This window comes from Chionomys nivalis, chromosome 12 (assembly GCF_950005125.1).
Source record: "Chionomys nivalis chromosome 12, mChiNiv1.1, whole genome shotgun sequence".
Taxonomy (NCBI): domain Eukaryota; kingdom Metazoa; phylum Chordata; class Mammalia; order Rodentia; family Cricetidae; genus Chionomys; species Chionomys nivalis.
Genome location: NC_080097.1, coordinates 20,345,479 through 20,359,583, shown reverse-complemented (window position 1 = coordinate 20,359,583; position 14,105 = coordinate 20,345,479). Strand labels below are relative to the sequence as shown.

At 40.4% G+C, this 14,105-nt stretch overlaps 1 protein-coding gene across 2 annotated transcripts in view; it reads left to right on the top strand.

Annotated features, from left to right (window-relative positions):
- The window catches only part of Pibf1 (progesterone immunomodulatory binding factor 1), a 163,464-nt gene that overhangs the window by 1,267 nt on the left and 148,092 nt on the right, over nt 1-14,105 (top strand). For both annotated transcript variants that reach the window (XM_057786205.1, XM_057786206.1), the window contains 4 exons: nt 63-336; nt 3,273-3,373; nt 5,948-6,146; nt 11,044-11,163. In XM_057786205.1, coding sequence (XP_057642188.1) covers nt 85-336; nt 3,273-3,373; nt 5,948-6,146; nt 11,044-11,163 — 672 coding nt within the window. In that variant the 5' untranslated portion in view covers nt 63-84. The remainder of the gene's footprint in view (nt 1-62; nt 337-3,272; nt 3,374-5,947; nt 6,147-11,043; nt 11,164-14,105) is intronic.

Below are 14,105 nucleotides of genomic sequence, written 5' to 3'. Positions count from 1 at the left end.
TGCACTATATGTTATGTAGTAAATTTTCGGTATATTTAAGTTTATTTCCTTTTACTCTACAGAAGATTGATCCAGAATAATAAAATGTCTCGAAAAATGCCCAAGGAGTCAAAAAAAGTAAATATTTCTAGTTCTCTGGAGTCTGAAGATATTAGTTTGGAAACAACCATTCATACAGATGACATTTCCTCATCAGAAGAGCGAGAGGGTAAAGTCAAAATCACCAGGCAGTTAATTGAAAGAAAAGAAATGCTTCATAATATTCAGCTACTGAAAATCGAGCTATCCCAAAAAAATATGATGATCGACAATTTGAAAATGGATTATCTTACAAAGGTAAGAACAGATGCAAACTTTGTTGATTTTCCTACCTTGTTGTATTTAAACAAGATAATTAAATTGGTATGTAGGCCAGTTGTGGTAGTGCACGCCTTTAATCCTAGCACTCTGGAGGCAGATCTCTGTGAGTTCTAGGCTAGCCTGGTTTACAAAGTGAAGTGCAGGACAGCCGGGGCTATGTAAAGAGACCCTGCCTCCAAAAAAAAAAAAAAAAAGAAGAAGAAGAAGAAGAAGAAAGGAAGGAAGGACAGACTATTAATAGTATTCTTGTAATATACATTTTCTTAGGAGTACTTTGTAACCAAGTTTTGTGCTTCACCATATGTGAGGTGACTGACTATTTTGAGAAGAAAAATCAGGATCATAATAATCGTATTGTTGAACTCAATTGCCCTTTCTCTAGGAGTCTGATTTTCTTGAGTCATAGTTCCTCTGTGTCTGAGAGTGTCTGTGTTCCAGAAGTCAAACCTAAGTGACCACTGTCTTTAGCAAGTGGGCCATGGAGAGAAGGATGACCTAGTTCTTGTATATTTGCCTTGTGTGGCTAGTGAGACCCAGGGTAGTTTGTGGAATATCTGGTAGAGATTAAACTAGCCTCTTGTAAGGGGTTGTAAAGAGAGGGGACCCCTTTTTTGTCCTAGCCGCCCGGCTAGCTTACACCCAAAATAATCACACAGAAACTATATTCATTAAAGCACTGCTTGGCCCATTAACTCTAGTTTCTTTTTTTCTTTTTCTTTCTTTTTTTTTTTTTTTTTTTTTTTTTTTTTTTTTGGTTTTTCGAGACAGGGTTTCTCTGTGGCTTTGGAGCCTGTCCTGGAACTAGCTCTTGTAGACCAGGCTGGTCTCAAACTCACAGAGATCCGCCTGCCTCTACTTCCCAAGTGCTGGAATTAAAGGTGTGTGCCACCACCGCCCGGCTAGCTCTAGTTTCTTATTGGCTAATTCTTACATCCCAATTTAACCCATTTCTATTCATCTGTATATCGACACGTGCCAGTGTCTTACCGAGAAAGACTCAGCATGTCTGACTCTGGCGGTTCCATGGCGGCTCTCTGACTCTGCCTTCTTCCTCCCAGCATTCTGTTTAATTTTCCCCACCTACCTAAGTTCTGCCCTATCAAAGCCAAAGTATTAACCAATACAAACCACATATAGAAAGAAGGACCTCCTACACCATTAGCCATAATAAATAGACACATTTCGTTGGTATTGCTACTTCTGTTCCTAGGAGAACAATTTTCTCCTGACAGTGAACTAACTTGGCTGTTGTTCTTAGCTGTTCCAGCTTTAGTCCCTCTGTCCAAAAGTGTATTTTTATTTCATTTGTGCTGTGTCTTGTTAACTTGCTCTCCTATTTTAGTTCTGTGCTATGTATACTAAGATACTACAGTGTCCTACTAGAAAAATATATTTACTTTGGGCCAATGAGATGATTGCTGGGTAAAGATGCCTAACCATGCAAGCCTGGGGCCCTGGGTTCCATCTGTGGGCTGCACAGTGAAGAGAGAACTAACTCCTGAAAGTTGCCCCGCATGCACACTCTCGCACACATATACACAACTTAGAGTAAAAAGGAAGGGCTGAAGGGATGACTAAGCAGTTAACAGCACTTACTACTCTTACAAATGACCTGGGTTCAAATTCCCAAACCCACAGTTCCAGGGGACCCAGTGCTGCTTTCTGGCTAGTGAGGGAACCAGACACAAACAAGGTACACATACATACACATGGGCAAAACATTCACACACATCAAAATCAAGTAAATCACAAAATATAATGAGGTGGGATTCACATCTGTATGCTGAGAATACTATTGATTAATAAAGAAGCTGCTTTGGGCCTATTGTAGCACAGAATAGGACAAGGTGGGAATTCTAATCAGATAAAGGAGGAGAGAGTGGGGAGGAGCCATGTATCCACAGGAGGAGAAAGACGTCCGTACCAGTAAACCACTAGCCTCACGGTAAAATATAAAACAATAGAAATGGGTTAATTTAAGATGTAAGAGCTAGCTAGAAACACATTTAAGCTATTGGCCAAACAGTATTGCAATTAATATAGTTCCTATGTAATTATTTTGGGTCTGGGTGGCCAGTAACGAACAAACAATCTCTGTCTACAATACAAGATTGATTTAAATTTTTAATATTTATCTATTTTTGAGGTGCTAAGGATCAAACCCAGAGCTTCACCTGCTGCACAGGTGCCCTGCCCATGAGGAAGCTAGAGCACTTTCTTAACAGTGCCTCTCTAGAAAAGGCAGAAGATGCAGTTAGAGTTATCTATTTTAAAGAAGAAAGAGGGGAAAGGAAGGGAAAAGGAATGAATACACAGGCACAGGACGAAGTATGTAGGGGTTTACAGTAGGAGTCTTCTTCGGTTAGTCACAAAGCAAGTTGTTGGCCAAAGGTCTCTAAGTGTCCTCTGCTACAGTGTAGAAGTTTTTGCGAAGATGGTTACTTAAAACTGGTGGACATTTGTTAGCACATTTTAAAGGTAAGCTAAAGGGAGATGTGAAGGTTTCTGACATACCAGGAAAGGAAATTAGTGAGGAGCCTAATGTGGTCCAGGCAGGCATGTCATGAGAAACTTGTTTTCTTTTCAACTCAGAAGCTACAGGGCTAATGAGTGATTTGGTTAGCGGTTACTCATTTTGTCTTGGGTGTTTCTGAAGCCAGCCATGTGGCAGTAGATGAAGATGTGCAGTGCTCAGACTAATAACCATATGAGCAGAGGCTTACGTGAAGCTCCCATCTGAGTGAGCTTTGCATGTGAATTAAGGGAAAGCCATCTCAAGATAGCCTAGCACGAACATTTACAAGACAGTAGTTTCAACCCAGATCCTTAAAGATTCTTCCTATGTTTCTTTTAAGTGTTTGTTGTTATGTTCACTGAAAGCTGACCGTGGAAACTATGTTCTCTCTGTTCAGATTGAAGAGTTGGAGGAAAAACTTAATGATGCCCTTCACCAGAAGCAGCTGCTAACTTTGAGATTAGACAATCAGTTGACTATTCAACAAAAGGATGCCAAGTAAGAAATGTTTTCACAAAACCCTAACATCTATTTTCAAACTAAAAGTAATTTTATTCTTGTTTATCCATGTTGTTATAGGCTATAATAGAGAAATTTTAAGTTAGATATGTTTATTATCCTAACATCCAGACCACCAACGGCAAGGTTGCTTTATCACAGTATACAAATGCACAGACTTAACATTCAGCATTTATTCAACAAATACTGGCCTGTAAGTAACCCATACATTACATGAGGAGCTCTCTGGATTGCCCACAATTGGTATCTAGCTGACCTTTTTCTTCATTCACTCTATAAACCATTCTGCATTGTCACAGCTGTCTATATTTGCTGTCTTAGGAGACAATTACTATACCTGTGTATTTTCTCGAGGTGGATATGTACCTACCAAGAGTGAACTGAGCCTAATGGAGTGGCACACACTTTTACTCCCAGCACTTGGGAGATGCTGGAAGGATGATTAAGAGTTAAAGATGTCTGACCATGGTGGCTCCCAGCTTTAATCCCAGTACTTGGAAGGCAGAGGCAGGCTAATCTCTTGAGTCTGAGATCAGCCTGTTCTACAGATGTCTAGAGTTACACAAGGGTCCCATGTCTGGAACAACAAAACAACAACAACAAGGCAACAACAACAACAAAAAACCCAATGGAGTTCAAGGTCATCCTTGGCTAATGAGTTGAAGGCCAACCCTGGCTAATTGAGGCCTTATCTCAAATGAACAGGCAAAGGAACAAAATAAAGTATTCATTGTTTACTCTCATGTACCTATGCCAATTATAACTATGTAATTTAATTTAAAGTGATATAAACAATGACATTTTTGTAGAAAAATATGCATTGTTTCTATAAAAAACAAAAAGAAATTCACTGGAAACAACTCAATAAAAATGAATGGCAAGGGTTGGAAAAATGGTTCAGCAGTTAAGAGTACTGACTGCTCTTCCAGAGGTCCTGAGTTCAATCCCCAGCATCCACAGAGCAGCTCACAAACTAATGCACTCTTCTGGTCTGCAGGCATACAGACAGACAAAGTTTCTGTATATATAAAAAATAAAGGCATGGTAGGTCATTCCTTCAATCCTAGCACTTGAAAGGCAAAGGCAGGCAAGTCTCTATGAGCCAAGTCTGGTAGAATGAGTTCTAGCCAATTAGAGCTATATAGCAAGAATTGTCTGAAAATAAACAAATAAATAATAACAAATCAACAAGGGCAAGATAGGTTTAAAGACAAAGCAAAAACATCAATGAACACCATCTTCTCAGATTTCTGTCGGTGTCTTTTAAGGTCTCCTCTCTAGGCTAGGGATATGACTCAGAGGTAAAATGTTTGCTGGAAGACCTGAGTTTGAAATCCCAGTAAACACTGAGACTGGTGGTGTATTCCCAGAGTCCCAGAACAACAAAGGTGGAGGCAAGAAGATCCCAGGAGCTCCCTGGCCAGCTGGTCCAGCCGTGGTAACCTCTAGATTCAGTGTTAGGCTCCTGTTTTTAAAAAGTATCCGGTCCAGCAGACTTGTCCATCAGTGCTTGAAAGGAGGAGTGAGGATTAAGGAGAGAAATAGACGAGAAACACAAGATAGAGTCGGGAGGGAATCCAGCGGATACTGTGATCAGCCCCGAGTTTACTACTCAAAGTTCTTATATACTCCAATTAAAGTGGGGGGGGGATACAAAAGACTTTCTTACCAGGCTGCAAAGAACAAACAAACATAATTACCTTAACACCCAAAACATCAAGTAACCACACCCTAACTCAAAATGTCCTGTTGACCAACCTTTGAAGGGTCACCCAGTAGCCACACCTTTAGTCAGTCATCTTGTTGTCTAGGCAAGACACTGAGTAACCACACCTTAGGCACACATTCTGTTGTGTAACCTTAAAGGAGCAAGAATAGGTCTGAACTCTCTGACTTTGAGTCAAGGTGGAACAGATCCACTTCTGTGGGCCTTCACTAAAAAGTAAGGTGAAAAACAGCTAAGTAAGACATTCTGACATCAACTTCTGGCCTCTGCGCTGCCAGGATGAGTCAGTGGTTGAATGAATACCTCATGGGGTTCAGTGTTACTGCATTAAAGAGATATGTCCTGCAGTACCAGGATCAAAGAGAAATGAAAAGTAATAGCTAGAGTCCAAAGCTGATATATAAGGGTTTTAAGACTGTAGCAGATTAAATTTTATTTGTAATTTGAATTTTTGGTTACAACTTAAGAGTGTCGGTTTTGATATTTTGGGGGCTGATATATTTATTGATCTATATGAATGTGTCACTTCAATATTAACTAATTAGGGGCTGGAGAGATGGCTTAGCGGTTAAGAGCATTGCTTGCTCTTCAAAGGTCCTGAGTTCAATTCCCAGCAACCACATGGTGGCTCACAACCATCTGTAATGAGGTCTGGTGCTCTCTTCTGGCTTTCGGGCATACATGTAGACAGGATATTGTATACATAATAAATAAATAAATAAATGATTAATTAGATAAATCAACACTAATGATAGCCAAGAGTACTGTATGGAACGCTGAGAAAAATCTCAGTAATTTTAAAACTTGCCAAAATTCTCTCAATGTAGGAAATATCAAGAACTAATGAAACAAGAAATGGAAACCATTTTATTGAGACAAAAACAACTGGAAGAGACAAATCATCAGCTAAGAGAGAAAGCTGGAGATGTCCGTCGAAACCTGCGTGACTTGGAGCTGACAGAAGAGCAGTATGTGAAGCTAAAATCCTTTCCTGAAGACCAGCTTTCTATCCCTGAATATGTGTCTGTAAGTGCCATGCGACTTCCGTAACACAGCAGCTGGGGGTAGTGGCACATGTTGTAATCCCGTCCTCGGGGCATGGGGACATGGAGATCAGCTCCTGTACCTATGTAGTGGTTGGAGGTCATCTTGTACTATAGGAGTCCCCCATCTAAAAAAAAATACGCAAAGTTCCATCCATTCTCAGACTGAAACTGGCATTATATAGAGGCACTCTTTATACATTTTTTATTTTTATATTTTACATTAGCATACAAAGTAATGAGTTCCTTTTTGATGTGTACGTGGCATTATGTGTTCTCTCCAGGTCTGCCCTATGCCTCCTGTCCTCCCCGTAGCGAGTGTCCCCTTTTCTGCTTTCCTCTTGCATGTCACAGGTCACCTCCCTCTCTGTTTCCTCTTGTCCCCTTTCCTGGCTTCATAGATATACACGTTTAATTTTAAATTAGGTCCAACCCAGAAGAGAAAGCGTAGTGTTTGTCTTCTGAGTCTGTCTGGGTAAAGAAAGGAGGCAGGAGGAGATGCATGAAGGAGAAGCAAGCTTAAATAAAAGAAAGGAGAAGTGAGTAAGAGGGTAGAATAGAAAATACATTTCTCAGTTATGAGGAAGTTCAAAAGCAAAGGTAAGTGTAAGAAGGGGTAGAAATAGATGCAAGAATTTTAAGCAAGCCGGGCGGTGGTGGCGCACGCCTTTAATCCCAGCACTCGGGAGGCAGAGACAGGCGGATCTCTGTGAGTTCGAGACCAGCCTGGTCTACAAGAGCTAGTTCCAGGACAGACTCCAAAACCACAGAGAAACCCTGTCTCAAAAAACCAAAAAAAAAAAAAGAATTTTAAGCAAGGTGTAGTCAGAGTAGGACAAAAATAAAGGGAGATATGGGGGGAAATAAGAAAAAGAAAGTTTATGGCCTAATGAAAAAAATATGTAAACAAAGTTAGATGCATATTTGTAGAATATAAAACAAATTTTTAGTACTGTAAAATTAAAAAATGCTGCCAGGCGGTGGTGGCACACGCCTTTAATCCCAGCACTTGGGAGACAGAGGCAGGCGAATCTCTGTGAGTTCGAGGCCAGCCTGGTCTACAAGAGCTAGTTCCAGAGAAACCCTGTCTTGAAAAACAAAACCAAATTTAAAAAGTACACCAAAAGGGGAAAAAATCATAATAGTAAACAGGTTAAAAGCAAAAGAAGAAAGAGAAAAGAAGAACAAGAAAAATGAAGTGTTAGAGCAGCTTCTTGCTGGGCCTCAGAAGTCGGAGATTGTCAGTTATAGCCATAGAGACACTTTTGCTCGTGTGGGCTGTAGTCTTTCCTGTGGCTTGGACTGTTTGGGACACTATACTGGACACATACCAGGTGTCCCTTTCCTTTACTTTGGTCGCTTTGTGTGCCAAAGATCCTTACTGGCATAATTAACTTTATAGTCTTTTGGTGTAACCCAAGTCTAGTGGCTGGAGATGTCTCCCAGGGGTGTTACTAATGTGAGCAGCATCCACAGCAGGTCTGTGTAGGTAGAGAACCTGGCTTTGTACTTGCCAAACCTACATAGCTGGAACCTGCTGGCAGGATACAGCTGTGGGAATGAGTCGTACTGCGGGAACTTAAGAACTCTCGGGCTCTGCAGTAGTGAGTGGGACATTGGTGGCTTCAGCAGTCGATTGATGCATCTGTCGAGATCAGGCCTAGAGCTGCCAACACTAGGCCTGGTCTTAGCAGAGACAGTGAGCTGGGTCCTGGTCATTGGGAGCAGGACTGTATTGCTCTGTATAGTTCTCATCCTGAACCAAGTCTGGTCAACTTCCAGTCACCCTGCTCTTCACTGTTGCCTGTCCCCTGGGGCTTTTCCTCATCCTGTGTTGTTGCAGATCAAACTGAGACTCTGTGACTTGTGATTGTTTGAAGTTTTTAGGCCCCTAAGGTTGCAACAGTAGGCCTGTCTCAAAGTGACTGTTACTTGCCACCCACGGAGTCATATGGAAAGACAACAATGAATTCTCCCTCTACTGACCCACTGTGGTAGGGTTGAGTGTCTCGCTGGATTTGAGGTTCTCGAGGACTCTGGGCTTGTCCTGAGGGTAAAACTGTTAGCATTTACTTGGTGCACCTGTTGAAAGATCTTTTGGCCCCCACCCTTTCCTGATCGAGTCACCTTGTATGTGTTATCTATGTGACTGGTGCATGTGCACATGGGTGTGCATGCATGTGGAGGCCAGAGGACAGCCTTGGGTGTTACTCAGGCGTAGCCTTATTATTTATTTACTCATTCATTGTTGAGACAGAGTCTCAATGGCCTGGAACTTGCCAACTAATTAGACTAGTGAGCCCCAGGGATCGCTCGCCCTGCCTCCTCAGCACGCATAATTATCGTGAGTCGCCACACCTGCCTCTGTTACATGGCTTCTGGGTATCCAGCTCAAGTCCTCCTGCTTCTGGGAGACGTTTGACTGTGGTCTGCCCAGCCCCTCAGCTCACTTCCTGCCAGTTCATGCTCTATCTTTTTCCTGCCTGCTCCTTTCAAGTATCCACTAATTTCCTTTATGGGTGTCCGACCCCTTTCTCCTTTGGGGTTGTCTTGTTTATCTCACTGAATCTCCTCCTCTAGCTCATCCAGAACCAAGTTCAGACCTATATACCCAAGGGTATTACTTTTGAAACACCCAACTGGTAGTGTTTTTTGACCCACCTGAAAATGGAAAGTACCTCTAAGACCAAAATCTCAGTGACTCCATAATCCATAAAATGAGTTATTTTATCGTGGTTTTAATATTCTTTAAGGGGAAACTGAGGATGAACCATATTAGTACTGTCTGGGATTAACTAGAAATAGTGCGGAGAGAGTGAAGTTTTTGTGATTGTTAAGGGGTAAAGATGGGGCAGAGTTCTTAGTGATAGATTAGTTCAGAATCTAATATTCCTAAATGAACTTGGGCTTAGGCTTAATATTTGATATGACTCTCAAGTCACTGTGGTATCAGCACCCCCTTCTGGCCTAAAGTGTTTTTTTGATATGGGTATATTTGCAATATTTGAAATTAAACCTTAAGGAAACAATTTATGTACAAGAAAGGTTGGGTACGATGTGCTATAATGGTGCTTGTCTGAAGTCCTAATACTTAGAAGGCTGAACCAGGAGCATCTTTTTTTTTTTTTTTTTGGTTTTTCGAGATAGGGTTTCTCTGTGGCTTTGGAGCCTGTCCTGGAACTAGCTCTTGTAGACCAGGCTGGTCTCGAACTCACAGAGATCCGCCTATCTCTGCCTCCCAAGTGCTGGGATTAAAGGCGTGCGCCACCACCGCCCGGCTCAGGAGCATCTCTTAAAACTAAGGGTTTAGATAAAGCAAGACTTTATCTAAAAACATAAATAAAAATACAAAATTAGATGCATTCTCTATTTGCTTTAAAAATTACAGTGTCATTATCATACATCATATAAAGAATGGGAAAATAAGAATTGAATTGAACAAAATAATTCCTCCTGTAACTAGGAATATTTTTTATTTTGTGAATTCCCTAAAAGAATTGAAAACAGTGACAGGGCAAGGGCCAGGAGTCCCTAGAACACTGACAGCTGTTGCATTTTTGTGTCAGGTAGGATTTTACTCTATGAGCCTTCTCTTTTTCCCATTTATAAAATAGATCCTAATGTATGTTTCTGTTGTAAAGATTAACTGTGGTTATGTAAAACACATCAAACGCTTAGCACAGTGCTCTGCGTGTCTGATGTCAGTTCTCCCTACTGTCCGCCCTACTGTCCGCCAGAGTGGGAGCTGTTCTCGGGTCTCAATGGACTGAGGTTTCTGCATCAGTGACTCGAAAGAAAACCAGACATTAGCTTTCTGCCTGGCTTTTGGTGATTGAAATGGGTCAGTTATAGTTTTTCTGACTAACACATATTGTCTAAAACAAATATTCTAAATGCCATCATTGGAGCTTCATTCCTAGTTCAAATAAAGTACATACATTTTTCCTTCCCGGTTTTAGTATTCTTTCACACTTTTGCATGAAATATTATTCTAACTGATTGATGTAGATTTCACTGTCTTAAGGACCAACCTAACACTTGACTTCTTATTAGAGTATTTTTGCAATACAGGCTTATGTCAAGGACTTTAGATTATATGCCTATGTAATAAGTAATCCCTAATTGCTCTCTCCTGACTTGTTGATGGTTTCTTAGGTTCTTAGAACCCTGTATTTTGCAGCACTTGGGTTAAGACAGGAAAATGAAGAGTGGAAATAGTGATAGGAGAGGCACTTTATGATTCATCCCCTAGACCTCTTAACACTACAGGGAAAGCAGCATTGTAGAATGTTGCAGGAGCCTGAGATAAGAGTAAAGAATAAAATGTATCTCTTCATCAAATTGATATTTAAGTTGATATAGCATTGTATAAACCAGATAAAAATCCCTGTCTTCATAGAGCTTGCTTTGTGTAGAAGCTAACAAGTGACAGATTAAAGTGTAGTATGTGAAATGTCTCCTAAGTGCTTTGGAGAAAACAAGCAGGGTGGAGAATAAGGAGTTCAGTTAACTGTAGGTTATTTTGTTATTTAAAGTCAATTTGATTTATTAGTGATGTATCTGTGAGGAATGTATTCCAAGTCTGCTAGTGGATAGTATGACTCCTTGGCAGCCTATTGTGTTTCCTGTATATGTATATCTGGTGAGTTTTATATAAGATACTGGCAACAGAGCTAACAAAAACAATTATAACAATATGCCTTCATAAAATTTCTTGATGGATTCCTAGAATTTTCCGGTTTATATTTTTACCACAATGGACTGAGAGTAAATACAGGGCAGAGGGAGAGCAGCCAGGGCAGCCTGCCCCACTGCAGACTGGCAGAGCCCAATTGTGGTTTGGGTTCCAGATTGCTTATTTTTCTTTTCTTTTTTTAAAGATTCGGTTCTATGAGCTAGTCAATCCATTAAGAAAAGAAATCTATGAACTACAAGTGAAAAAGAATGAACTGTCTGAAGAACTCAGCACAAACAAAGGCCAACTGAAGCAGCTGACAGAGGTTTGTTTGGTTTCTATTACTCTTGGGAAGATGTTGCGGCTTTCCCACAAGGCCCTAGTCAGCATTTGTGGGAAGGGGCATGAAAGTGCTAGGAACAGGGGCTAGGATATGGCTGCTGCAGCTCTTAGTGAGGCTGAGCAGGAGCTAGTGGCACATCTCTCTTCAAACTGGCACGATAAAGATGCTTAGTCCGTAATCCACAGTATACATTTGTTGTCGTAACTCATTTTCATAAGCAAGTGCTTTCGAGGCCACAAAGCCAGCCATATCTGAATGTTTTTGTGCAATAAACATGCACACAGAACTATATAATTTTCCTTGCTTTATTATATAAAATATGGATGCCATTAGTAGGAAGAAAAGAATGTATTTGACTTTTTTTTTCCTAGAGACTACTGCGTTCTCCTTTGGCAGGACAGTCCTCACTATTGCTGGCATGTAAGGATTAGTAACACCCATGCTATTTTAGAAGTATCTTTTTCTGGTTGGTGGATTATAAGGTTAGTGTGCTTACAACCCTTCACTTACAGAGGCTGCACTGATCATTAGTTGGATTACAACACTGCCCAAATATCCCAGCGTGTCACCATGTACTTACCGGCAAAATGAAAAATAGTGATGGACTGATTCATTGTACTCTATAACAGCTTCAAAAACTTAGGATTGCTGTTTTCTCCAAAAAGTTCATGAGACCAGAAGGAAAACAAGCTTATAGTTTACAAGTAGAGTACAGCAGTTGTTCATTAATGGTTAACCTTGTCCGTGGTATGAAAGGAAGCTACAGTCAACGTGTCGGTCATTCCTCATCAAATGTAATTCTCTCCAGCATGTGTATTGATACGAGTGTTTGCCCTGTATGTCATCAGTGTGCATGGCACTGTTCTAAGTGCCAGCAACAGTGAGAGACAATGACTGCCCTCAGAGACTGTAAATTCTAACACACTCAAGTGTCAGATTGGAACATTCTAGTTTATTCTGTGATCTTTTTTTTTTTTTTTTTTTTGGTTTTTCGAGACAGGGTTTCTCTGTGGCTTTGGAGCCTGTCCTGGAACTAGCTCTGTAGACCAGGCTGGTCTCGAACTCACAGAGATCCGCCTGCCTCTGCCTCCCGAGTGCTGGGATTAAAGGCGTGCGCCACCACCGCCCGGCTATTCTGTGATCTTGACCAAGTCATTTAACATTTCTTTTCAAATGAAGAAAAATAGTTCGTCCTGTTCTTTCATTGGATCACCTATGTTTCTATTTGATAGTAAATGGCTATCTTACAAAGTTTTGTGCACATATGTATGGGATGTGTCGTATTTCAAGGGTACGATTTTCAAAGCTCTGTTACCCAGAAGTAAGTCATTATGTTAGTATATATTTTTAGTACTATACCTTTGGGGGATTTTGAGCAGGAAGGAAGGGTCTAGCCCAGTCCCAGCCTGACCGATGTCTTGTGCCATCATCAGCAATAAGGTCTCTTACCATCTCGTTCTGGTGGACAGCAACAGCAGTGACAATTGCCCAGCGTGCTCTGGGAGTTTTGTCTAGTAACCAGTGATTTCTGGATGCAGCTTTATCCATCCACAAAGATGTTCTGTTGTTTTAAATTCTTGATTATTTATCAAATATCAGAATGCCTCATAGCATTTTCTTATATCATTAGTTTTTGCTGACCCTCCCCTCACGTCTCTTTGATCTCCCCTCCACCGCTCCCAGAACTTGAAGAAAATATGAAGTTTTAGAATATTGTTGGTTGTTTTAGTAGTTTAGACTCCTTACCCTTAGTCAGTCTTCATCCCTGAGGAAGAGGTGGAGTTGGGAGCCTAGAAACGAAAGGCAGGTCGCTGGGAAGCCGAGCTTAGCAAAGATACAGAAAGGCTGTGATATAATAAGTGAACACCAATAGCTAATAAAAATTAGTGAAATTGAAAAAATATCAAGGAAGTTATTGACTTGAAAGAGAATGCCTTCTATATAAATACAAGTTCAAATACAAAAACTCTTCTAGCCGGGCAGTGGTGGCGCACGCCTTTAATCCCAGCACTTGGGAGGCAGAGGCAGGCGGATCTCTGTGAGTTCGAGGCCAGCCTGGTCTACAAGAGCTAGTTCCAGGACAGGCTCCAAAACCACAGAGAAACCCTGTCTCGAAAAACTAAAAACAAACAAACAAACAAACAAACAAAAAAATTGTTCTATCAAAAACTCTTCTAGCAACTGATGCCCAGGGAAACTTCTAAGTGAAGGCAGCAGCTGAAAAATAGAGAGATCTCAACAACAACTTGGTAGTGACTTACTAAGAGAAGTTCAGACGTTATTTGCTACATCTCTGAATTTTGAGACTGGTAATTAAGGAATTAAACTTTCGTTGTTTTGAAACTGTTAACTTGCCTGATTCAAAATGGTCTTAGTGTGTGTTTTAACCACATGGTGGCAGTATATACCCACCTATCTTTAAAACAAAAAAACAAAACAAAAAACTACTTTAGGATATTTGAAAAATCTTGGTTTTAAACCAGCACTGAACTAACTTGCCTTTTATTTGTATTTCATATTTCCAATCATCTGCCTACAACATCAAACATGCTATTTTTCCTAGAAAAGTTCAGTAATTCTATACCTATGAGAAATATGAAAAACAAAAACCTTTCTTCCATAATATGTTCTCTTCAGATCAAAGATCCTTCAGTCATTACACCAATTTCATAACTGTCCCTACCAAAACATTGAGAGATGTTAAAGCAACATAACTGCAAGTTATAGCAGGTAGAAGGTGAAAAAATTCCAAGCACTTAAGAAAATACAATTCTTGATCTTTAGAAAAGAACCAAAAGAACAAAAGGAAAGAAAGGAAGTAAGGAAAGAAGAAAGAGAAGAAAAGGAAAGAAAAGAAAAAGGAATAACTTCCTATTAACTTTCTGTGCCAATTTTAATGGATTCCTGGGATTTTATCATGTATT